The sequence below is a fragment of the Mauremys reevesii genome, linkage group 21, assembly GCF_016161935.1.
Source record: "Mauremys reevesii isolate NIE-2019 linkage group 21, ASM1616193v1, whole genome shotgun sequence".
Classification (NCBI taxonomy): Eukaryota; Metazoa; Chordata; order Testudines; family Geoemydidae; genus Mauremys; species Mauremys reevesii.
The window spans coordinates 12728416-12754369 of record NC_052643.1 but is presented as its reverse complement, the minus strand read 5'-3'; the positions used below and the strand labels follow the sequence as shown (position 1 = coordinate 12754369).

The following is a 25954-nucleotide window of genomic DNA, read 5'->3' as shown; positions in this document are numbered from 1 at the left end:
AGTGCCTACTTTGATCCTAAAACTCCTCCCCTTCCTCGCCTCCTACGTCCAAACAATTGTCAGTTAGGTCCCCGTTGTCGAATCTTTATTACAGCTAATTCTGTTCTGTTCTGTTGTATCAAGGTTCCTATACCATGCTCATCACTGTGGTCTTTGGTTGCCTTCCAGAAGTTGTTGTAAGGGTTTATCTGCACATGGAGTTAGTTAAGACTAGCTATTCCAGACTAACTCCAGGTGTGGGCACTCTTATTCCAGAATGAAAGTGCCTTTTTCCAAATGAGTTAATCAGGAATATCTGTTCCATTTTATATTCACATTTTACCCGATCCTGGAATAATTTTCATGTGTAGGCAAGCCCCAAAATGGCAGCAAGGACCCTCCTGGGCCTTCCAGGCCCCTGGTGTGAATATATGGCTCCCGCTGTTACAAAAATCAGCATTTGACGTTGTCTGTTAGATGGGTCACATTTTAGACTAAGCTCCCATTTATAAATGACTTAGAAAGGGTCACTAAAGGGTTAATCAATGTTATAAGGATAGTACAGATATGAGCAGCATGTTATCGATGGTTACAACGCCGTCAGTAGGGGGTGCTATTGATGGTTTTAAACCATGGTTATAAGCAACCTGTTGGCAATGATTACCCATGTATTAAAACATCTATGAATCCTTTATAAATGATTCGTAAATGGAAGGGTAATGTAAAGTGTGCGTGTTAGCTGCAAAGGCAGGAGTGAGTGCTAATTATTCTCATTATTACTATTGCAGGCACAATGGACATGCAATTCCATGACGCCATTTTTAGAGTCATTTTCCAGAGCCAGACCGAGATCTTAAAATGTCTTAACTAGCACCAAGTAGGGCTGTTGGTTGCCATCAGTCACTCAGTCAACAGTCAGGTGTGTTCATGCTGTTAATTAGTGACTGTGCTGCACCCCAGAAGTGGCTGCATTTCCATGGCAGCTGTACAGACTCCTGACTATGAAGAAGCCTATCCAACAGATCTTATTCGTTTGAGTAGTCCCATAGCTAATGGGACTCGTCAGGGATGCAGATTTAGAGACACGGTTTGCAGACCTGCAGTGGTGATTTCTGAGGCAGGGTGAGACAGCCGCCCAGATTTTCTGCAGGTGCTGGCACAGGAGCAAGGTTGTACTTGAAGCAGCCAGAGAGATATGCTGCCTCGTTAATTAGGAGTGAGAATGTGAATAGACCTCTTAGCAATCAGTGTGGGCTGGGGCTTCCCAAGCCTTATTATCATCAAGTCTGATTACTCCTGGCCCCAGAGCTGATGTGGGAGGGCTGGCAGGTCAGATGGGCCTCTGTGTGCCAACGCTTCATTTCAGCTTCTGGACAAGAAGCGCCTGGGTTTAGCTTGTGCTCTAAGACCGTGTCTCTCAACCAGGGGTACATGCACCCCTGAGGTATGCAGAGGTCTTCCGGGGGTACATCAACTTGTGTAGATATTTGCCTAGTTTTACAACAGGCTACATAAAACGCCCTAGCAAAGTCAATACAAACTACAATTTCATACAGACAATGGCTTGTTTAGACGGCTCTATAGACTATACACTGAGATGTGAGTACAATATTTATATTCCAATTGATTTATTTTAAATTATATGGTCAAATGAGAAAGGAGGCAATTTGTCAGGAACAGTGTGGCCGTGACACTTTTTGTATTTTTATGTCTGATTTTTGCAAGCAAGTGGTTTTTAAGTGAGATGAAACTTGGGGGTACGCAAGACAAATCTGAAAGGGGTACAGCTGTCTGAAGAGGCTGAGAGCCACGGCTCTAAGGTGCTGCTCTTGGTAGTGGTGGTGGACACTTCTGCTGTGAGGAGAGCATCATCTGTGGGGCAATCAGGGTGAGAAGAAGGAAGCCCATTGTCACCGATTTCGTAGAGCTATGATCTCAAGGGTTTGACGCTTCCCCAATTAAAGTGAGGAGGGAGCAACTCGGCTCCTGACCCAAAGCCCTTTGAAGGTCATGGAAAGACTCCCATTGGTTTCACTGGGCTTCGGATCAGGACCTAGCTGTTCTAAAGTCTCCGAGACTGGAGCCTCCATTCTCCTGACCTGGGGTGCATTCAAAGGGCAGCAGAGCTTTCTTCTCCCTGAGGCAGAGACTTCATAAGTCCCATCCCTCTGTACTATAGTTATTCCCCAGTGATATTCCCTGGTCTTACTATATCCTGTCCCCTCACACACCCACACACACACAGCTGCTGGTGCTCTTACAGTGCCATCGGTCTTACAGCATCTGAGATGAGCGGGTGGTATTTCTTCCCCTCCCTCTGAGCATCCTGTCTACAATGCTCCAAGCACTCTGCTCTCCCAAGACCCTTGCCTCCCCTGGGTGCATTGCTGGGTAATGTATTTTGCACAGGCAAGCTTAGATCAGGCACAGCTTGTAGTGTGCAGTGAAATTCCGGCTTTACATCTGGTTTGACTGAGGTCCAGGGAACATTGCTGGAGTGATGCCAGACTCACCAAGGCTAAGAGGGTGCTCCTTGTGATGAGAAGCCTTGGGTAGATCCAGGAGGAATCCTGGTATCTCTCATGTTTTGCGGTCAGGCTAAATTCGTTCTGACAGCTGAATCTTAACACTGGCTAGGCGGTCAGAGGGCTCGCAGTGCTTTGCTGTGACTGCTTCACAGACTCGTTTCTGTGTTCTTATTCTAAGTATCTGTCCATTTAATTTTTAAAAAGAAAATTTTTCCATTGGGCAGCACCCAGCCCATGTCTTAATCCTACGATGCTTGATTCCCTATTCCCACCAGCAAGTAAATTACACAGTGGGTGTGGGCAGGGGGAAAGAGAGCCTGAGTTTGGATTGCAGAGGAGGGCTGGCACTAGCTTGTTATTTACATGCTTTGGGGCTGCTTGTTGAAATTAACTGAGAGCAAGTTGCAAATTTCTCGCGGATTACTCCCGGCAGCAATTATGGCAGCTGTGAAATGAGTCGTGCTAATGTCAGGCAGCGAACTCAGCAGGGAGTTATAATTGGTGTGGCATTTGCTGAAGCATACTGTCCAATGAGTCCTCTTCCTTCCCAACATTCCATATTGTCTGTTTCCCCTCACAAAGAGTAACAAAGCCACAGAGGACATGAAGAAACAGGAATGTTTTAACAGCAGTAATTTACTGGTGCCTGCAATTGCCTTCCAAATTCAGCCAGTGGTTTTGGAATTAAGTTGCTTCTTCTGTTAGTTTAATTGCTTTAATGAGAAAGGAATGGAGAAAGTCCCAGGCTCAGTTCTACCTACACACACGGGGCCTGATTCTCCTCTCACTTACAGCAGTATAGTTCAGGCATTACTCTGTCAAAGACTACGGGGCAACGTTGATGTAAAACCAGCATCAGAGAGAGTAAAGCGCTTTGAGATCTAGGAAATACAAGTGACTCGCACTAGAGAAATGCAGTGAATGATTTTTATTTCAATTGGCTTTTATTTTCTTTCTGTTTAGAAACAATAAGAAGACCTCACGGGCTCTGTATGCTCCGCCAGGGATTTAAAATGACCAACTCCAATGCATGTTTCATTCGGGTCAACCCTTCTGCCACACGGCAGCTCTTCGTACAAATACCAGCATGCCCATACGTCTGCCACCACTCTGTCGCCTCTAAGATTAAGCCAAACAAACAGGCCTTGTAGTCCATTGGGAAAGCTGGCGTTCCTTTCCCGGCTATTTTGGTTGGGGGCGGGAGGGCATTTGAGGTCCCTGGGGTGTTTACAGAACATCCTCTGTTGGGCAGCTCTTCCTTGTTATACTGAAGGGGATCTAGAATCAGTGCTGTGATGGCAACTCTGGCAGCGTATCTTGGGGAGAGAAACTTTCTCTAACACAGGTCTGCTAGTGTAAAGTCATAAGCACAAACACCAGGCAATTCAGTTCTGTCAGGGTTCCTTAGTTCTCTGGGTCCGGATGTGTGTACAGATAACTTAGATGTGGTGCATGTATTTACATATATAAGCACCAGGACACTCCAGCAGCTGTTCTGCCAGCTAGAATGGTGCTATATAAACCTTGCAGAGGCAATGGTGATAGTGCTTGTCCCGACGCGTTTAAGTTTCACATAATGCCCTTGTGGTGGAGGCAGAGTCTCTGAGTAATTTGCTTTGTTGGCCCATCAAAGCTGTTCCTGATTCTCCCTGATTCCAGCCAAACCGATCTTGAGTGGGCCAAAACTAACAATAAACACGTCGCATTGAGTTTATTTTAGCTGAAATCAGATAATCTGCTGTGAGTCTGACTTGAGACCACTTCCTTGCGCCGGGAGACGCTGTGCTTTGCTCGAGTTTTGCCTGCTATTTTCCTCTCGGATCCAAACTCAGAAGAAAATGAAGCTAAATATATATTCCGTAAGAACTCAGCAAGTCTGTGCAGTGCTGCTGGCATGAGAGAATCAGTCCTGTCTTATCAAAGCCTAGAGTGGTAGGAAACCTCTGGAGTGCCCTGTGTTGTTGTCTCCTCTGTGTCTGCTTCACAAACCCCCCGCCCCCCACACAGCTTGACACTGCAGAGACCCAGGACTGCCATAGCTGTCACTGTGATAAGGCTGGTCAGGAGACTTGGGAGAACTAGGGAGTCCCAGGACTGGAACAGTAGGGGGCGCTACAAGTTGAAGACGTCAGTCCTTGGCAGAGTGAAGGGGCCCCAAGGACCGGAATGGGGGGTGGCAGTAAGTAAGGACTGAGATGCATTGGCAAAGCTGGTGTTGGAAGGCGGGATACAGTACTAGAGTAGCAGGCGTTTTGAGAGTCCGGGCCAAGGTGCATTAACAGAGCTGCATGGGGGAAACGTGCACAGGGCTCAGCCGCCCTACACCTGATACTGACTGGTTCTATTAAATCCTCCCCTTTCCTGGGCGTTAAATCCACAGGGAGGGAGAGCCCTGCCCATGATAGGATAAGTCTGTAGGGAAGGGAGAGGCCTGGCAATCCCTTCCCAACCTTCACACTCATCTGCTCCTCGCTCACACACTCTTTTTCTCTCTGTGATGGGTAGAGATAACGATGGTTCAGATTGCTGGGGGGGTTTGTTCAACAGTTCAAGGTTGCTGTTCTTTTTTCCCCCACCCCATAGCCTTTGGCCAAAGGAGCTTTCCTCCGGGGATCAGGCTTGAACCTGGTGACTGGGCGCTTCACAGCAACTGTGTCTGGCATCTACCAGTTTTCAGCCAACGTCCACATCGGTGAGTGTTGTCCACTGGAGCCTCTTCCAGTTTAGCATGGTAAGGGACTCTGGAACACCACTGACTGCCTCATGGAGGCTGTTCAATCTGAAACGTGTGTAACGACCACCCATTGGCATGAGTCATCAGTATCATACAGTCCTCTACCACTTGAGCTAGCAGAGTAACTCCATTAAGTGGCAGCAGCAGTAGGGTGTTATCCTCTAGCGCAGGGGTGGGCAAGCTTTTTGGCCTGAGGGCCACATCGGGGTTCTGAAACTCTATGGAGGGAAGGCTATGCCTCCCCAAACAGCCTGACCCCTGCCCCCGTCTATCCCCTCCCACTTACCACCCCCTGACTGCCCCCCTCAGAACTCCCAACCCATCCAATCCCCCCTGCTCCTTGTCCCCTGACTGCTCCCTCCTGGGAACCCCCGCCCCTAAGTGCCCCCCCGGGACTCCACCCCCTATCCAACCCCCCCTTCTCCCTGCCCCCTGACTGCCCCCCAGGACCACCTGCCCCTTATCCAACCCCGCTCCCCATCCCCTTACCATGCCGCTCAGAGCACCACGATTGGCAGCTGCACCACCTGGCCGGAGCCAGCCACGCTGGTGCGCTGCCTGGCAGGAGCTTGCAGCCCCACCACCCAGAGCGCTGGCGGCATGGTGAGCTGAGGCTGCAGGGGAGGGGGGACAGTAGGGGAGGGACCGGGGGCTAACCTCCCCGGCTGGGAGCTCAAGGGCTGGGCAGGACGGTCCCACGGGCTGGATGTGGCCCGCGGACTGTAGTTTGCCCACCTCTGCCCTAGCAGACCAGCCACTAATGGGGGCATGGCACGCACTTTGCCACTGTGTTACACGGGGTTACAGACAGTCCTCTCTGCTACCATAGGATGGTGCAGTCTGGTAAAGGGATGGCGTTTTCTAACTCTACAGACATTTCATTGCTTTTCCTGCCTGTCTATGGATAACAGTGCATCAGACCTTTACGTGGGTTTTGGTGCTGGCTAGAGCTGGATGAATTATTCATAGTGAACAATTTCCCAGTTAAGAGTGACAGAGTCCTGTGGCACCTTATAGACTAACAGACGTATTGGAGCATGAGCTGTCATGGGTGAATACCCACCTCGTCAGATTTCCCAGTTGACTCTCCAGAAAGCACAGTGTCCATGGGCAGCAGATCACGACTTTGCTCATTTGTTTGCCAGTTGGAATTTGCTGGCAGGGCTTTCGTATGAATGTGTTTTGCTCTTGAGAACTCTTCTCTGAGAATAGCTGTGTGAATTCACTGTCTGAATGGCACAGTACTTTCTCGGCCTGGGCGGCTCGGATTCTGCCCAAAATACATCTTGTTTCTTAATCAGCCAAATCTCTGTTATGGGCCCTAAATTCACTTCCGTATGAAGAAAACTTGCCCTCCACGAATGATGGTGGAAAGCGTGGGGTGGACATGTGGAAATGGAGGCAAACACGGCTAAATTGAAAGGACATTCAGAACCCACCAAAATGTTCACTGATGCTTTTTCCTCCTATTCACTCAACAGTGGTAAAGGGCATTTCAATGAGAAACCAGCGGGGTACTTCTCTAATAGAGCCATGACGTGCTGCTTACAGCCTAACATGGTTGATGATTTGTCCCGTTGTAGAGAGAGTTTTCGTCTTTCTTTATTTTCATGGTTTGCTTCTTTCCAAGACCACAGTGAGCTGAAGAGCAAAGTGCAGCTGCGGGCCAGAGACAACGTCCGTGTGCTAATCTGCATCGAATCCCTCTGTCATCGATACACGTGAGTCACTGCAATGCGGTTCTTAACCTGTCACAAACTGCTCCTTTCTCAGCTACTTTTGGCAAATGCCCCGGATACCCTCTGGGAATGAGGGACAGATCAAAACCCTACTGGACCAAGCATCTTGAAAGGTGTTCATCCTTTCAAATTCAATAAACAGAATGGCTGTTACCCCTGGATCTCCTAACGAATAAAGCACTCATCCCTCCTCTGTGCTGTCAGGGTTCAAGGCTATCCTGAGCTCTGACAGTGTTGTCTAGTGGCAGGGGGAGGGGACTGCAAATCAGGATTCCTGAGGTCAAATTCATCCCTAGTGTAACACTGCCGAAGTCAATAGAATCACATCTGGGTTGTATTTAATCCCTGGCTTTTCTCCTGGGTATGCCACTGATGTGCTACCTAGCCCTGGGCAAGTCACTCCAATTCCCTGTGCCCAGAAGGGTGTAACTATCTTTCCCTTTCTCACAGCAACACTGGGAGCCTTTGTGGGCTAGATAATGAATTTGAACGCATGGACTCTATGAGCAATGGGGCCAGGATTTTGAAGTCGGTGGGAATTTTGCCATGGTAATGGAGCCAGGGTTTCCATATTGCTGCTGAGTGAGACGAGACAAAGGAAACTGACCTTCTCCTTAGCCCTAGAGCTTTTAGCTTCTCTTCAGGGCTGGGGTGAATCCATCCATGTGTCAGTTTTCACTGGAGCGGCCCGACTTATTACCTGATCTGCTCGTTAGACAATAGAGGCCTTTGCTTTTCATCACTACCCATGTGGGACCTTTACAAGCCCTCAAGAAAGTCACCAAAAGACATTTCAGACTTGGATGAAAAAGAGCGTGAGATGGGTTTCTTGAATCGGCCTTAATAAAAGCAGTGACAGGAAATTTAACGGGGAACTTCGGCCCAGGTAAACGTGGCAGGTGGACACTGTAATATATTTTGTACTTGCCTGTAAGGAGCAGCAGCCTTGCTGTCCTACCAGATGAGCTGATAGATATAACATGTTGCCTCTGTTACTGAATGGCACTCTCTCTCGGGATGGCTGAGGGGTGTGTTATTAAAGCCGTGGGATACTGCTCACCAACCTCTCACTCAGTCAGAAAGGCAGCATTCCAGCGGCGACCTGGGGCTGCAGAACCCTGCTACGCAAAGCGAGATCACTGGTAATTTTATAATGCTATGGTTGCCCTTCTATAGCAGTTCTGAATCCAAGGTCACCTAGGAATTCATGAGTATCTCTAGGCTGTACGTTATAGTCACTCAGAACTTCTCAGCAAGGTTAGAACTCAGATCCTCCTGCTCCAAATATCGAGTCCTCTACTACATGAGCAAGCAGAGAACCTCTGTTAGTAACATAAGGGCTGAAGCACAGGCAAGTGGTACTAAGTCCATCCAGTAGAGGAGCTTCCCCCTTCAGCTTTAAAAACATGATTTTCTACCACTTGAGCCACTAGCTGGCAGCGCTAGTAGACTCTTTTCATCTTCTGTGGACCAGTCACTAAAGAAGGACAAGTATCAGAGGGGTAGCCGTGTTAGTCTGGATCTGTAAAAGCCGCAAAGAATCCTGTGGCACCTTATAGACTAACAGAAGTTTTGCAGCATGAGCTTTCGTGGGTGAATACCCACTTCGTCGGATGCAAGAAGGACAAAGATCTGTGATCTTCTAGTGGGGGTTATATAAGCACATACGCAAAAACATGCCCCAGTCAGTACATTCATGGGTGGTGTTTGTTGTGGCAGAGATAGAGCTGGCTTTTGTTTCCTCAGAACTGAGAGAGAATTACTGGGCTGGTGCCTTTTCCCAACGATCCCCAGCGTTGCTAGCTCCAGGAAGGCTTTTTGCCATTCCATAATTGCTGATAAAATGCATGCTCCACCCTATGAGAGATCCTTACCAAAAAAAGACCTCAAACAAACTTTATTCCTATTGGATTGAGGTGCCCGGCACCAATCAGAAGCTTGTGATCTTCAGCCGAGAAAAAGTGGCTTTGATCTTTAAGACTAATCGCTTGGGGTGAAATTCATCCCTGGGCAGGTCAGCACAAGGGCTATGCCCTACTTAAGTCCTATTTTGAGGACTGATCCTCTGCAGAGGGGTACATTTCATAGGAATTAGAGAAGCTCTAGTTCAACCAGAAGCCATGCCCTTGATGTAGGAATTACTGGGTGAGGTTGTCGGCCTGTGTTACACAGGATGTCAGACTAGATGATCAACATGTTTCCTTCTGGCCTTAAAATCGATGAATCCTGGGTGATTAGCTGACATGAAAGCATGTTTCCTCTTTCCCCGCCATGCACACGGAGATGTCCATTCATCTTCATCTGTGTCCTTGGGCACAGGACACTCCTGGAGGCAGGATAATGGATTTGATGGACTAATGATCTGACCTGGTCTGGAAATCCTTGTGAACTAGACTTCACCAGGGATGAATTCTGTGCCCAACGAATCCCCTGGGAAATAGGATCCATCTTTGAACAGAAACTTGGTCAGGCTCTTGAGATTTGTGTAAACTTTCGCATGAGCTCTCACTGTTTGTCAATGGATGGGGCTAACCACGATGTATATACCTAAGTAAATATTCAAAGCGTCATAGACAAAATGGGCTAGAATTGAATTTGGCCAAGGGTGCTGAGTAGAGAGAATGATATAAAAGTGTCAGAAAGACAGTGTTTCCAGGAGGCAGGAATGAGATTATGGGTCTGAAAGACAGGCACTGCTGTGGCTTTTACAAGTTTTATTAGCCGTGAACAGAGTTCCTTCCCTGCCCTGCCGTCAGACAACCCACACCCATGAACTGCTTCCTAAATGTAATAACATAAGTGCCCTGCTAAACCCTGGGGATGTACAAGTTATCATTATAACCAACCCGACCCGACCCACGGACCTATCAATCTTCCCGAGGAAAGCCTCCCACAAACCCATCCCTCAGACTTCGCTGCACATGTGCCTAGTGGTGCTAGCATGTTAATTCAGGGGCAGGGAGACTATGGTAGCTAGGTTTTTGTTGTTTCACCTGCATCCCATCTGGAGAGATCTTGGCATCTCACTGATGCTGTCCTTCAAAATGTTGGACCGATCAGGAGGGTGGGTGAGTGTCAAACGGAAGGCGATAGTTCCTGATGCTAACTGTGCCAGGACCTATATAAAAGCATGTCCCCGCCCCAGGCATCCGTGGTCACTGGGATAAAGACACAGAGAGACCCCGTCTTGCATACTGAACCCCATCACCCATACCTCAGGGTGAGCATTAAGTCTTGGTGTGGTGCCAAGGATTGTTAAATTCAGCGGCCCCTTAGTATATGCCAGACCAGGGAGGACTTAGGAGAGATGTCCTACGGTTCCTCGGCGACGGAAATAAAAAGCCATACAATAAAAAGATTGGGGGGTAGAATTTTCTAACGTGCCTGAGTGATTTAGGAGTCCAAGTCCCATTGTCAAGTGACTTAGGAGCCCACGTCTCTCAGAAAGTCAATGGACTCCTAAGAGCCTACATGGCTAGTAGGCCTAGATCGCCCCTAATGAAGAGCATCGGAAAAACAATTAATAGAATCTAGGGGGGGGGGGGGAAGTGCATCTGCACCATTCTCTTTGCAGGATCAGGGCTGTAAGGAAGGGCACCGCTCTCACCAGCTTAACGAGTCATCAAGGCCCTGACAAGCTTTGTCTCGGAAAAGGCAGGCTTCTCCCCAGGGAACTCAGCAGAGGGACCTGACAAACATACGGGCAGGCCTGGCATTTCGCCCAGCAGAGGGCAGTGCTTCTCCCCTAGGGCGGCCAGCCCCCTTCAGGGCTCACTCAGGTCGCTTTTCATCGCTGGAGGATTCCTATTTAGAACTCTCCAGGGTTGAGAGACCCACCCCAGCTCTCCTGCACTATTCGCCCAAATTGTAGCGAGACTTGAGCAATGAGAGCAGTGAAAATGTGTCAAAAAACCAACTTTACGGGCGTGACTTAAAGCCACTAATGCCGTTGAACGTGTTGCCGTGGTGGAACCTCCACTTTCCCTGCCCTGTGCCTGGAATGGTTGTAAATGGGATCGACCTCACCTCAGCTTTATTAGAGAATTAAATTGAAATGAAGCCTCATACCATAAATACCAGGTCTCGCTCCTGTGTTTCAGTGGCCTGTGGAAAAGACTCGGTTGATGCCCAAGTACCCATTAGTAATCAAAGTAACGATGAGTGCAGAACATCCGCTGGCCTGTTGGGAAGGCAAGGATCTTGCTAACCCGGGCAGCGTCGTTCTGCAGCCTGCTTTAGAGTGGTCCTTTTTGATTTCAGGGCTCAGAAAAGTGAGGCGCTGACGGGGCCTAAATGTGGGATGAGGGAAAATGTCTCCCCCAAATGTTTTACTGGCCCACTCTGGGCAGCTGCAGGACTCAGAGCCTCCCACTCCTGGACCCACATCCCACACCTTTTTGTATGTGATTGCGTGACTGGCACCAGCTAGAATCAAGCATCTGAACAAGCTTTCTTCATAAGTGCATCTCTCTCTCCCGGCCTGCAGCCTAGTCTCTCCTTGCTGTCTTATTACAGTCCCCTCCCTACTGATCATATTGGAAGCAGGACTGATCCCCTTATCCCCGAGACTCTTATGAGCAGGGGCTGCCCGTCACGCTGTATCTCACATATTTTTATTAGGTGGGAAAATGTCCCTGATGGACGAACCAGAGTGGTGGCCAAGGTATTTTTCAATGGCGCCGTCAGCCAGTGTGTATCAATGGCTGGGATTTCAGAGATTTGAAACTCTTTGCTTATTCATGTTGCTCTCTGAGGGGGAAAAGCTTATTTTTACTTCCACTACAATGCTGGGGTGCCAGTTGTTCCCACAAGTTGCTTTCTTAATAGTGCTGAAGATGGAGCTAAGGACTTTATCCGGTGCCCCGGTTTCATGGTACCTGAGCCTCGCAATTTTTCTTGCGTTTACCCTCACAGCCCCTTGGTTAGGTATGGAAATAGGACTATCTCCGTCTTTTCATCTCCGGCGCAGTGGCTTGCTCTAGGCAGGACGTCTGTGGTAGAGCAGGAAATTGAACCCATGTCTCCTGAGCCCCACATCAGCACCCTGACCACTGGACCATCCTGCTTCTCTTGGAACAGCTGAGTTCCATTTCCAGTTCCAGTTCCTAGTGCACATAGGGCTGTCCTGGATTTCCCAAGTCTTGTATTCAATTGTTTTTAAACTAGAGTGACCAGACAGCAAGTGTGAAAAATCAGGAGAGGGGGCGGGGGTGGGGTGGGGTGGGGTATTAGGCACCTCTATAAGACAAAGTCCCAAATATCGGGACTGTCTCTATAAAATCAGGACCTCTGGTCACCCTATTTTAAACTGAGCTCTCCTTACTCAATGTCCCTTTTGGATTTATTAGGCCCATGAGGCAATTATCCTTGTTTATTTAAAAGGCTTGATAGTTTCAGAGCCATGGGCACTTGGGCCTGATTGTCACTGATGCCTTTTAGAGAGGGGAAGACAGATAACCATTTGTAAAAATAAAAGAGGGGTGGGGACCTTTCCTCCCTTATCAGGTTCTCCATACTCCTGACTGCTTTGATGAAGGCACTTGTCTTGAGGGAAAACAAAGTGATTTTCATCAGGGAGGCTCACTCACCTCCCTCAAGGACCTTGTCTGTCTGTCTCTCTCCACACTACAGCGTCAGCCATGCGAGGAGCAATCGAGTATTGAAAATGTCTGTCAACAGCAGATCTCTTCTGACATGGCTGTAGCTAGCAAGCCTGGCGCATGGCTACCTTGTTTTCATGGGTGTTTTTTTTTCCTGAGAACTTAGCCAAACCATGCCACAGACTAATCCTTCCCCCAACTAGGAAACTAGGCCAGATGTCATCGAGAGCACTGCAGCCTTCTAGGATATATCACAGGCTGTCTTCAGATGTAATTTATGGCCACTAGCCCTGATTCTGCAAAGGGGAGCCACGCAAGGCAAGCAGACCCACCCACACTCACAGTCCCACTGAGGCTGGTGGGATGCCTTGCTTAGCATAAGGGTCCTTTTTACAAGAGTGGGGCCATAACATGGTGAGGGCCTTTGGCTCTAAGGAGCAGCTGCCATGACCGCTGCCGTGTTCTTGCTTAGTCAGAACGAATCGAAGGCTTAATCACCACTCGGTAGATTAGATTAAGCTCCTGTAGGGCCATGTCCACTAGGAGACAGAGCTGTGTTTCCACTGGGTGTCTACTGGGGCCCTCTTCAAATGGTGTTGAAAACGGTTGTCCCATCAGGGTTTCTACAGCCATGGTGACAAAGCCTGGCAAACGTCAGGTTCTAGCAGAGGCTGTTCTCGCTTTCTGACAATGGGTGAGAACCCGACTGTCCCTTGAAGTGGTGAGAGAATAGGAGGAGGGGTACGGGAGCGTTTCTGTCATTATGGGACCTGTTCGGACAAGCATTCTGCTGGCACTGGGTGAACTGCTACCGGAGCCAGGCTGTGGAATTTGCTAGGGATGTCTGCTTATGCAGTCATTTGTTTTAGGGAGCTGAAAGAGCCTCGGGGCTTCCAGCTGTGACTGGGAGGGAGAGGGAGGCAGACACTTGGAGGGGAGGAGAGAGGGAGTGTGAGACAGATTAATGAAGGAAAGTTCCCGCCCAGGTTTGGCATTTGGTAGTATATGACACATAGAAGTAACTCCCTAGCTGGCTCTTGGTGCCAAGCCATTTGTGCTCTCTGGGCCAAATAGTTCCCCTACACAGGTTATCTCCATGTCAGGGGGATGGAAACGCCACGTGTTGGCACTCACTGTGTTTCTTCACCTCACTGTGGAAAGAAGCTGGGTGGGGTTGGCCTCCTGGGGGAAGAAGCCGGAGGTGCTACCCACTGAACAGGGCAGATCTGGGAGGATCCAGCCAGGCGGAGGCCATGTGCCTCTGTCCTGCTTCCTACCTCCGTGACATGCTGTTGGGATGGAGCTGTGCTCCCATGGGTTGGCCTGTTATCCCTGTAACCTCCCCTCAGGGAGAGTTTTACAGCATGCAGGGTGACATGGAGGGACAATGCTGGCTAGGTGATAGAGTTTTTCAAACAGACTCTGACTTATTGGCACTCAGAGGATGGTCTGGCCCTTGAAAATGATTTTCTGTCTATAACGTATGGGCCTGATAAAAACCCCAGGCCAACACACTCCTCCCATCCAAAGAACAGGCTCCCATACAGAACACTGTCTTTTCCATGAACATACTTTCTTTGTGACCATCACACCTGCAAAGCAATTAATAAACAATGAGAAATAAAAGGATGCTATAGAACCTCCCACCCATAGTGCTTGGCAAACTTGACAAGCTAATTGGAAGCAGAGTCATTTCACTCATCACTGAAATGCAGCTGGTTCTTGGGCGGAAGGAGGCAGCGGTTTAAGAGCAAACAGCAACACTGCATGATGGTTCAAGAGAGGAACAACAGTGTTTCCAATGGAAACCACAGGGGGTATTTTCAGATTTCATCTGGAGGATGGCACTACAGCTCACCCCTTTCTCTGCTGCTGTAACACTATACTTAGGTATTGGTTCAGCTCTGAACCGGGAGAGACAATGCAGTCCTGGACAGGGATTCAGGAGATCTGGCTGTGGTGCTGACCTGCTTTGTAATCTTGAACAAGTAATGCCCTATACAATGGAGAGAATACTTACCTCTTTTGGAAAGCACTTTGAGCTGTACAGCTGAAAAGTGCTATACAGAAGCTAGTTGTTGTTATTTCTGAGTCACCACTTCCATGGAGTATTTGGTCATATGGGTAGGGCCTGGAAGTGGGACTCTGGAGATCAGGGGTCTGTTCCTAGCACTGCCACGAACCTGCTGAGTGACCTTGAGCAAATCACTTTCCTTCTCCGGGCCTCACTTTCCTCAGCTATAAAACAGCTACTTGCTGTAAGATCAATGGACCTCCATGAGTATGTGAATACTAGAACAGTACTAGCAATGTGTCCCATAGCAAGTGGTAGATTTTTCCTCGCTACCTACAGCAGTCAGAATTCCAGTGCAATATCCTTGTGTCGTTTGTGAAACGTTCAAATATTTTTTTTGCACCCTGAAAACAAATGTGCACTTAGTGCAAGGAGTCATGTCGGCATGGCTATTGAGAGAGTAGCTATCTTACTGACTGCTGCAGAGAGCCCCCTGCAGGACAGAATTGGACATTCTTGAGAGTCATTTAGAGGGCCAGAACTAGTGATTTCAATCAAATTTGCTTTGCAGTTATAGAGCAAGGGCCTGTATAGGGCTGCTGACCTAACTCCCCAGCCCAGGAAGAAGGAACGCTGTGCCCCAAGTCTGCTCAGGCACTTCCATCAGGGCACAGTTGGATTCTTTAAACACAGAACTCACAAAGCAATGCCAAAACAAAGCTATCCCCCTGAGCAAAGCAAGCTGCAGGTCCCAGAGGCCCTTCCCCACTGCTCCAGGGCCAGATTCCCAACTCCCGCTCCCCAAATGTTGTTTTCTACTTCTCATGCCCCAGGGTGAAGCAGACTCATCTACTAAGTCTGTAACTGCCACCAAATAATATATTCCTCAGACATTCATGCCACTGCACTCTTACCCTCCTCTATACCCTTAGAAACACCATAGTCTAGCTTTCTAATGTTACCTCACTTTCCAGATACTCTTCTGAAGCCTCATGCCTGGTCTACACTAGGGGGGGGTGTCGATCTAAGGTACGCAACTTCAGCTACGCGAATAGTGTAGTTGAAGTCGAAGTACCTTAGTTCGAATTACTTACCCGTCCTCATGGCGCGGGATCGACGTCCGCGGCTCCCCCGTCGACTCCGCCACCGCCGTTCGCGGTGGTGGAGTTCCGGAGTCGACGGGAGCGCGTTCGGAGTTCGATATATCGCGTCTAGATGAGACGCGATATATCGAACTCCGAGAAATCGATTGCTACCCGCCGATATGGCGGGTAGTGAAGACGTACCCTCAGACAGTACATTCTGTCACCTTAAAAGTGTCTCCATTCTTCCTAAAGAGACTTTCCTGGAAACACTCCCTGCATTCAGGAGATCAGCTGCTTCTTAACCTTACACATGTTCCATCAGCCAACTTTGTGTCTAGTTGATAAATATAAATGATCATTCAGACCATAGTGACCAGTTAGTCTAAATATGAGCACGTCACAGATCCTTTCTGAACTTGGGAGTTGCACATTATCCTCTATTTTGGGGAATCTTCTTCCTCTCATCTCCTTGGTCCACAAATCATGTCATTCCTTCTTGATGGCTTTTTTTTTTTTTTTAAACTAAACTTCTAAATTCCTGCTTAGTCAAAGGAATCTTTTTATATCAGTGTCTCCATGTTTTAAAGCATTTTTCACTTCTTTATCTGCCGCTTTTTTGCCAGGGATCCCTACACGTGTTGGAATCCTTGGTAGTAATATGTTCACTCGGTTCACATGATAGTCAGCTATCATAATGGCTACAAAATTAGATATTCTTTTAGATTTCTTAACTCCAGTCTCAGGGATGCAAAAGGCTGCTCCCATTCAATTTATTTTTTTCAACTTAAGATTCGCCTATATATGTAATATTTAGCAATGGTGACTTCCTTTACCATATATAAATGGATAAACTTTATCTGTCATATAGAATGACTCTCTTTCCCTTTATTATAGTATATAATTCTAAACTCACGTCTGGAAAGACAATTTTCCAGGTATAATTTACTGCCCCATAATTATAGATTTGAACCTCTTCTAGTCCTTCCTTTTCACATAACTGTTTTACCTACATTTTAACCCTCTGAGCATGAAGGAGTTTACTGTGTTAGGCTACATTTCATCTGCTTTATTCCCAGCATTTCTCATATATTTGTCCAATATTCTTATCTGCACTGTTTCTCTTAACTTGAGCCCAAAATGTCAGCTCTAACTTTTTCACTCTCACATTGATAGGCATTTCTCCAGTAGCTACCTGCATTGCACACAGTGATGTCATAAGAAACACACCACATGCAATTTGCAGCATTTCCTGAATTGACTTTAACTTTTTAAGCTCCGATCTGGTCACAGAACTAAAGGCTTGACACCATAATCTATGACTGATTTTATTAATGCTCTGTGTTTGCACTTTCTTATCTGCTCCCCAATTAATCCCAGCAATACTTTTAAGCGGATGAATCCTACCTTTACATTTGTTTGTAATACTTTTTATAGAGCCCTTCCAAGTGAGTTTATTATCAAACACTATACCCAGAAACTTACAACTGTTAACTACACATGCCTGTTCTCCATAAAGAAATCAATTACACTCATCTTTAGTCTTTTTCCTGGTGAAGATCGTTCCATTTGTTTTAGATCCTCGATCAGCTCCCCAGTGTGAGACCTCCCTGAATGCTTCATTGCTTCTTTCTCCGGCCCCTTTAATTCTCCTGTGTTTGACCCATATTGCAACTAAGGTGATACCTATTCCTGCCCTGACACTTTTTGGGGTGATTGTTTATCATAATATTAAATGTGGTTGGGCGGATAACACTCCCCTGTGGCGTGCCATAGGCGATATTACAGACTTTCCCTACTCTAACCTGTTTAGTCCTCAAAAATATCTCTTGTCTACTCACACATTTTTCCTTTTACCCCTATCTTGGTTGACATATAGAACAAACTCTCCCGCCGCACCAGATCATATGCTTTTTAACTGGCTTTCTGGACATTGATCTGTTCCCCAAGCTGAGCCACTTGCTGGCTTTTATAATGGCTTGGTAGGTCTCAGCTGGGAGGTAGCTAATCAGTTCCTCTTCTCCTGCTGCTACTTTTCACACCTGTGTAGGACTCCTCAAGTGGCCTGTTGTAGATGACTGCCACTAACCAATCGGGCTGGGGGGGTTGGAGGGGATTTCCCTGGGAGCAGGTTATCCCTTAACTGTCCCTCCAGGATTTCTTGCACCTCCCTCTGAGGCACCTGGACTAGATGGGCCATGGGTTTGATCCAACATAGTAATGCTTATGCCAACACTGGTGTCCTCCCCGGAAGTGTGGAAGCTCTTTGAGAAGAGGAGGACTGTGACTTAATCTGGATGTCTTTGTTTCTGCTTAGGTGTTTAGCTGATGTGACTAACTGGCTGAGTTAATGTGCATATTCTGTTCTTCTTTGGCTGCTGTTTAGATCTTTGGAAGTTATTGCTGGTCTGGAAAGTAACAGCAAGATCTTCACTATTTATGTGCATGGGTTGCTACAGCTCCAGGTAAGGGGACATGGAAGATGATGATGATACAGTCTGTACTCATTCAGCACCCAGTGCAGTTGTAGCTGTGTTGGACCCAGGATATTAGAGGGACAAGGTGGGGGAGGTGATATCTTTTACTGGGCCATCTTCTGTTGGTGAGAGAGACAAGCTTTCGAGCTTACATGGAGCTTATTTCACACACACACACACACACACACACACACACACACACACACACACACACACACACACACACACACACACACACACACACACACACACACACACTTTTCTCTCTCACAGAATATGGTGGGATCACAGAGACCCAAACCCACAAAGGTATTTAGGCTTCTAGCTTCCTTTGTGGAGTTGGGCAAGAGTGCTTTATAGTGTAGGCAATGACTTCGTCTCTACCCAGGGGGTGCTCAACCCCCCCCATCTGCCGCAGGCTCATCTCCACTCCACTCCTTCCTCCAAGCCCCCACTTCCTCCCCACCTCTTCCCACCCCCGTTCTGTACCAGGCCCAGCGCCCTCCACCCCTTCCCCAGGTCCCCACCCCCACCCTGCCTCTTCCTGCCCCCGCTCCTCCCCCAGCCCTGGCCCCACCCCTTCCCCCAAGTCCCCACCCCCACCTCGCCTCTTCAGTTCTGCCCCCTCCTCTGAGCGTGCGCTGTCCCCGCTCCTCCCCCTCCCTCCCAGCACCTCCTGCACATTGCGGAACAGGGAGGGGGAGGAGTTGGTGAGAGGTGCTGAGAGGAGGTGGGGGCAGCTTGGTTGACAGTGGGTGCTAAGCACCCACAAATTTTTTTTCCCCCGTGGGTGCTCCAGCCCTTCCCCTCCCTACCACCCCTATGTAGTAGGGAAGTGTTATTAACTCCATTTTAGGATTAAGGTACCGTGAAATTAAATGGTCACCCAGGGACTCTGTGTCAGGGCTAGAAACAGAAACCTGATCTCCTGGGTCCAAGTTCCCAACTTTAACCACACAATTAATCTTAAATTAAATTAATGAGGTAGGTATATCTCCATATATATAAACTGTGATATTAATAATAGTAAATACATAAACTCTTCATCCAGGCATCTCCCAGGGCTTTACCAAAGTGGGTAAGTATCGTCATCCCAATTTCATAGAAGGGAGACTGAGGCAGAGAGCACCAACTGCCCCAGGTCACCCAGCAAGACAGTGGCAGAGTAAGGAATAGACATCTGATATATATATGGAGATATACGTATCTCATAGAGCTGGAAGGGACCCCAAAAGGTCAAGTCCACCCCCCTGCCTTCACTAGCAGGACCAAGTACTGATTTTGCCCGGATCCCTAAGTAGCCCCCTCAAGGATTGAGCTCACAACCCTGGGTTTAGCAGACCAATGCTCAAACCACTGAGCTATCCCTCCTTGGCTGCGCTAATCACTAGACCATACTGCCTCCACACTCTAATCATGTCAAGCCCAGACACGTATATAAATAGAACTGAATAGTAACAAGCTAGAAACCCAATACTGCAGTGAAAATATTTGAGCAGCTCCCTGAAACCACCATGTTCTGGTGTCCCGAGTCCACCCTCCCAATAGCCTTTGCTGCTTTTCGCTTTCCCTTACACACTGGATAGCCGTAGCCGATTCCTTTCCCCCCTTTTGTTTTGAACATACAGGCTGGGCAATACACCTCCATATTTGTCGACAACAGTGCAGGAGCTCCCATCACCATTCAGAATGGATCAGATTTCATGGGCATGTTTATGGGCGTCTAACCTGGATCCCCACCACAGGTTGGGTGGGGAAGGACATGACTCAAGGAGCCTTGCAACATACATCTGACTGAAGAACCCTTTACTCTGACCCTAGAGGACTGCTTCGTTACCCAGTGGCGTCTATTTTTAATACAGTGAAGTAAAGAGCCTTTCCTTCTGCAGACACTCAACTTGCTTTTCAAAGGCTGCTGCTTTTAAATGTCTACATCAGTTCTGCCTACAAATATATTTTAAATAATAATAATTAAAAAATAACTGTATATTATTTAAATTGTCTGTGCTTCACCAAAAGCTCACAGCGCAATATACCAAGGTCTGGAAGGGTTACATTGTAACTATCTGTATAACACAATAGAGCTTGTATCCGGCGCATTTGGGGATCGATGGGTTTCGTTTGAGTTTCTTTGCAAACTAGCTAACAAAGCAACAAAACAAAAAACAAACAAACAAAAAGGACGGATTCTGTGTATTTGGGAGGAAGAAGATAGGGATTTGCCAGCAAACTCTGCTGATGTCACACTCTGGACAAGTTGAAAGCCCCCGCTTTCCGTCCTGACTCCTGGATGACTGATACACAGCATGCTGACTGTTAGATAATCCTGAGTGTTGCCCAGTGTAATTCTGGGGGCCCAAGGACTGAAGCGACATTGTTACTTTATTTCCAAATAGTTCCTGAATCTCCTGACAAAGCCGAGCATTTCATGTTGGCTGCGTGGTTACTTTTTTATGTTAGGATAAGACAAACAAGCACAGGCAACAGTTCTAGCCAACTCTCCGCTTCCCTTATATTCTTATGTTTTAGTAAGATATATATGTATTTTTAGTCACATCCATACGTGCAGCATCCCCTGGGCCCCACGTATTAAACTGTAAACATGTCAGGAGCACAGTTGCTGGTTGCCAACAGGCCTGGGAAAGGCTGGGGGCCAGAGGCCCCAGACTGGCAATGTGAAAGTTGTCTTTTTGTATGGTGCTAATTTGGTGGCGGAATTGATGAAAATATCTGAGCAACAAGGAGGAGTGCAACTCCCCTCCCTATCGAAGGCATCATTTAGGACCCACCTATTCCCTACTTTTAGGTATTAAGTGCTTCAAAGGCCTTGTAAATGTCACCTGGAAGGCACCAAACAAGAAGGTCACAGGATCGGGGCTTGTCCACACCCCAGTTTGCAAAGGTAGGTGCCTTAATCGGTCCTGCACCTCCCAAATTCCGGTGTTCCCTGGTGCTAAGGTGTGAAATCCTGACGCACGTGAAGTCAATAGGAGTTTTGACTTCAGTGGGGCCAGGATTTCACCCATGATCTGGAGACTCGGATAACCTCTGAAGCACATAAAAGCTCACTGGATGCACCTGGGTGTTGATTCCAGCATCAGTAGATGGGATTCAGATGTTTTGCTAATGCAAACTCCATCGAAAAATGGCCCTGCCAGGTGACTCTAAAGAGACACTGGCAAGGCAAAGAATGAGATTGATGGGCCTTTTAACATTGATCTAAACTGATAGGAAAATAAATGAGAGATTCCAAATACCTAGTTTGGGGGTCTTGTACTTGTCTAATCTACCACCATCCTCACCAAGCAATGAACGCAAAGAACCCACGGATGCCATTTTTGTGATACCTACAGAAACACTGTCCACGCCTCCCTCTGCTGGCTCTATGGGAGGAGATAATCAACAAGCCTCCATGCTCCAGTGAGGCTGCAGCACACAGCTGATCGATTTAAGGCACTGTGGGAAAAGTTGCGGTAGAACAGAAATTGATTCTTTTGTATCAGCTACTTTCTAAACCCAGGGAGAAAAATATCCAGCACAAAGGCGGTGGGGAGGAGTTTGCTAGGAGCATATTAAAAAGCAATAAAGAATTGGAAAACCCGGCCTAAGGGTGTCCCTTTAAACACAGGCCATAGTCATCCCTTTAGTCAGCAGAGTTCCATGGGGGGTGAGGAGTCTGTCTCAGGCCTGGCTACAGACGTATGAGACTATCTCTGTGACAGATATCAGTTGCCAATGTGTGTTGTACACTTTTATCCTCTCAGTGCACGTTAATACACTGGTCCCTGGGACCAGGCAACTGGTGGCAGCCCAGGCCTTGATGGAAATGAATCAGTCAAGCGGTGAAGACAGACTATTGACACTGTGTGATTACAGAGTACAGGTAGCCCAGGCAAGTAGCCTATAAGCCAACATATATCCCTATATCATATTTTATATTGTGTGAATACTTGTACTTAACAGGGCTTTTTCCTGCGTGTCTTGCTGCAGCATACTCACTGAGTGTGGTGCCGTACAAAGTGGTGTTATACCTATGAATCATGAACCGTCTCACTGATCGTGGCAAATTGGAGTTGAAATATTTATTTTGTCGTAGAACTAAAATGCTTGTTTGACTTGGCTTTTTGTTTGTTTGTTTTATTGAGTTGGTGGTTCTCCCCCCCCTGGATATTTACCCTTGGTTGGATTTTACCTACCTGCAGTGCCTGGAAGGGAACACCCCCCCGTCCATGTTATTTATTGGTATTACGACAAGACCTGAAGGACGTAGCTGAGATCTGGGCCCTACAAATACATAGCAAGAGACAGTCCCTGTCCCCCAGGAGCTTACAGTCTAAATATACAAAGGGTTGAAAGTGTGAAGGGAGAGGAAAGTGACTTGTCACGCAGTAAAGCCAGGAATAGAACCATGGTCTTGTCTCCCAGGCTGATGTGCCGTCTACTAGATCAGTGTTTCTCAACCTCTTTGGTACCAGGGCCTTGCTTGCTGCCTCCCTACACTGTGTCAGGCAGACGTCCGGGACCAGCACCACAGGGCCTCTCCAATGAGTAAATAATGTGTGGTATGAATTTAGTGCTGGTGAAATGGCTCCAACTGGCAGCCCCAGCAGGATTAAAGTTCTCTCCGGGAGCCTGATCCCTAAGGCCACTGAAGTCAATGGGAACCTTTCTCCTTGACTTCAATGGGCTTTGGATCAAGTCCTTTATCTACAGGACAAGCCACAGAGGAAGCTTCCGCAGGCATTTCCCTATCGGTGTGTCAGCCCTGAATGTCACTGGAAGGCTGCTACTCTGTGCCTCAAGGGCCTTGGCCATCAATCAGATTAGACACGTGTCTGTCCAATGGGAAGACGAAAGGAGACAGGCTGTGAGGCATGTTGGTGAGGAAGACTAGCAGTGAGCTGGGTGTGTACCAGGCTCCGGAATAATGGCCACTTAAGTGAAAACAGAAGACTCCAAAGCAGGACATGGCTTGGGGGGGTGAATGCGTTGAACGGCCTGACCGCTGTTTGGATGCTGTGGAGATTGATGGTGTGTGAAGCAAAGTCTCAGTGTTTCTCTGTCTGTAGCCACAAAATTTATAGTCCAAGGAGAAACACGAGCGCTTGGGAGAACCCGAGTTCAGTGCGAAGGAGACGTTGTTTATAACAAAACCCGAGCGCCTGAGCCTTTGGTTTAATGGCCAAGAGTTTAAATCCCACCCAAACAGCCCCCGAGGGGAGTAGAATCATGGCAAGACCAAAGGAAAAACTGAAACAGGCACAACCGAAAGGGCTTTGTTTTTCTCCTCAGACCTGTGGAGATGTCAACATTTGCAGGCTGTCCCTTATGTGCAGGACTCATTAGCAGCTCCTTAGAGAGGAGAGGCTTAAACCACTGGATTGAGTGGAAGTGGGATTTATCAACGCAAAGGAACAGCTGTAGTCCAGTGATGGAGCATAGGACAGGAAGGGGGCTGCTAGGTCATTGAAATGACCTATGGCAGGCAGCCTCATGAACTCATCCCATTAGACACTTTGACAGCCAGTTGAATGGTGGAGCAAAGTTGGGCGAGGCATAAAGTCAGAGACACTAACCTCCTCTTCACCAGTGAATTATGCCACTTACTGCTCTTTGTATCAGGGTAGCACCCAGAGACCCCAACCCAGATCCGGGCCCCGTTGTGCTGGGGCCGTGTAGATGGACCGGAAGAGCTCACCGTCTGAATAGACGGGACTGACAGAGGAATCGTCGTCCCCATTTCAGAGCTGGGAATCTGAGCTACAGCAAGATTAAGTGATTTGTCCAGCATCACACTGGAAGCTCCAGTTCCTGTGCCCCAAGCTCTCCTGTGAATACTTTCCTCTCTCACTACCACTGGCACCCCAGCAGCAAATGTGCTGTGCAGTTGCTCCCCACGCTCCTGGGACACACGTATCTATCCTTCTCAAAGGGCCTTCATTTTAGACATCCATTTACCTGCATATCGCACACAGCTGGTTTGAATGCTTCTGTTGTTTTATGCAAAGCATATTCTGCCATTTAACAGTGGGCCATGCTGTGTTACCAGCGTTTGGGGTCATTACTGGAGGTTACTCTAATGTGTGTAGGGGGGTGTGGGGTGCAGGGTTGTTATAAGCAGACACTTGGGCAAAAACTTGTCTTTTCAAATAAAGTCATTGCGCCCAGCTCTGAACATCCCAGATCCTGTCATTAGAGAGCCCCTGAAACTTGCCATATGAATAAGGGTTTGTCCTGATGTCTGTGGGTAACGTTTCCCCACACTGCCTTGCACTGGTGCTGCATGCTATGGGAGCCTACAAGACGAGAGGCCCTATATAAAATCGGATATATAATTATTTAAGCTCCCTGCTCTGGTCTGTTTCTTGTGCCCCTTCCTTTTCCTGTAGCTTTGCTCTATATTCTGTATATTTTACATTCAAGCTGTGGCAGATTGAAAGAGATGTGCTTGCCACCATCCCAGCTAGGAGGCATTAGCAGAATGAGGGAGGTTGGGAACCATTCATTGTATATTTTGAAACCTGTGAAACGTCTTGGGTTGAGTTCTGGATAAAATTTCAGGGAAGCGGCAGGGGATGTTTGTGCTTTTCCTGCATGAGTTTACCTTTTCCTAGTAGCAAGGCCTCCTGAGGGTGTACTGTCCCTTGAGACAGACATGGTCTCAAGCCCAGCTCTGACACTGGCTTGCCCTATGGCCTTGGTCAAATCACTGGAATGGCCCGTGCCTCAGTTTCCCCATCTGTAAAATGTGGGGGTACTTACTTGCTTCACAGAGGAGCTTGAGAGAATGCGTCGGTGGATGCTTTAAAAATGTTTTGAAGATTAAATGCTCTATCTAGCTATCTATTCTACCCAGCACCAATCACGATAGTATCTAGGCTCCAGACACTAGTCTAAGAAATGTTCTGTAAAGGACTCCCCTATCTCCTACATGGTTTAGCTATTACTTAAAGAGATTTTCTTTCTTTCTTTCTTTCTTTTTCATGCCCTCCTGTAAGGCTAATCTTCTGCCCCCGCCTTTGCAATAAAATGCACCATGCATTGTGCTCTAAAGACAATTAACATATCAATGCTAATGGATCACACACCCAAGGGGCAGCATACATAACTCCACTGAAGTCAATGGCTCTATTGCCACCACCCCACTCTTGGGGCTCTCCGCCTTCTGCAGAAGTGAGTCAGTGGCCCCTGCAGCAGGGGTACTCCCCAGCGGGTGTGTATGGGGTGGGGACTGGTAACCCCTGCCTTGCTGTCCCTTTGCATTGGGCCTGCAATGCTGAATCCGGCCCTTTGCAATGGGGGAGCTGCACTGAGCCCCTTCAGCTAATTTGACACAGAGCAGCCCTTGGATGCTAACCCCACCAGCCTGAGTGGTGTTAGAAACGACAGTGTAACCCCTGGGCTGTCCGGTCCCTTGCTAGCTGCTTAGAAGGAGCAGGAAAAAAAGCAATCTCCCTGGCCCCTAGACAGTACAAGACTCCAATTTCGGGCAGGCTGTGAATATTTTCCCTGGCTGGGAGCTGACAGGTTATGGGGTTTTAAGCCCTATTCAAATTTCAGGTTTTGTAAATGATTTTGATGCCACACTTCAGACTGACTCCACGGGTATTTATGTTGGATTAGCAGCGGATTGCCTGCCTTTCCTCACTCGAGAGAAGAAAGCCCAGCGTATGTAAACTCCCCTTGCATGGCGTGCTATTAACCTTCAAGCAAAATGATTCGTTTGTCTTATAAAACTCTGGTATAAATAGGGACGGACTATAAATCACTCCCGGGGCCCATGATGAAATCGCACCGAAAT

At 47.8% G+C, this 25954-nt stretch overlaps 1 protein-coding gene across 1 annotated transcript in view; it reads left to right on the top strand.

The window, feature by feature from the left end:
• The window catches only part of C1QTNF12 (C1q and TNF related 12), a 49167-nt gene extending 26924 nt beyond the window's left edge, over positions 1–22243 (top strand). Inside the window, exons 7-10 of the mRNA XM_039508656.1 lie at positions 5091–5199; positions 6872–6962; positions 18063–18141; positions 19782–22243. Of these exons, the coding sequence (XP_039364590.1) occupies positions 5091–5199; positions 6872–6962; positions 18063–18141; positions 19782–19880 (378 nt within the window). The 3' untranslated portion in view covers positions 19881–22243. The remainder of the gene's footprint in view (positions 1–5090; positions 5200–6871; positions 6963–18062; positions 18142–19781) is intronic.
• The last annotated feature ends 3711 nt before the right edge of the window (positions 22244–25954 follow it).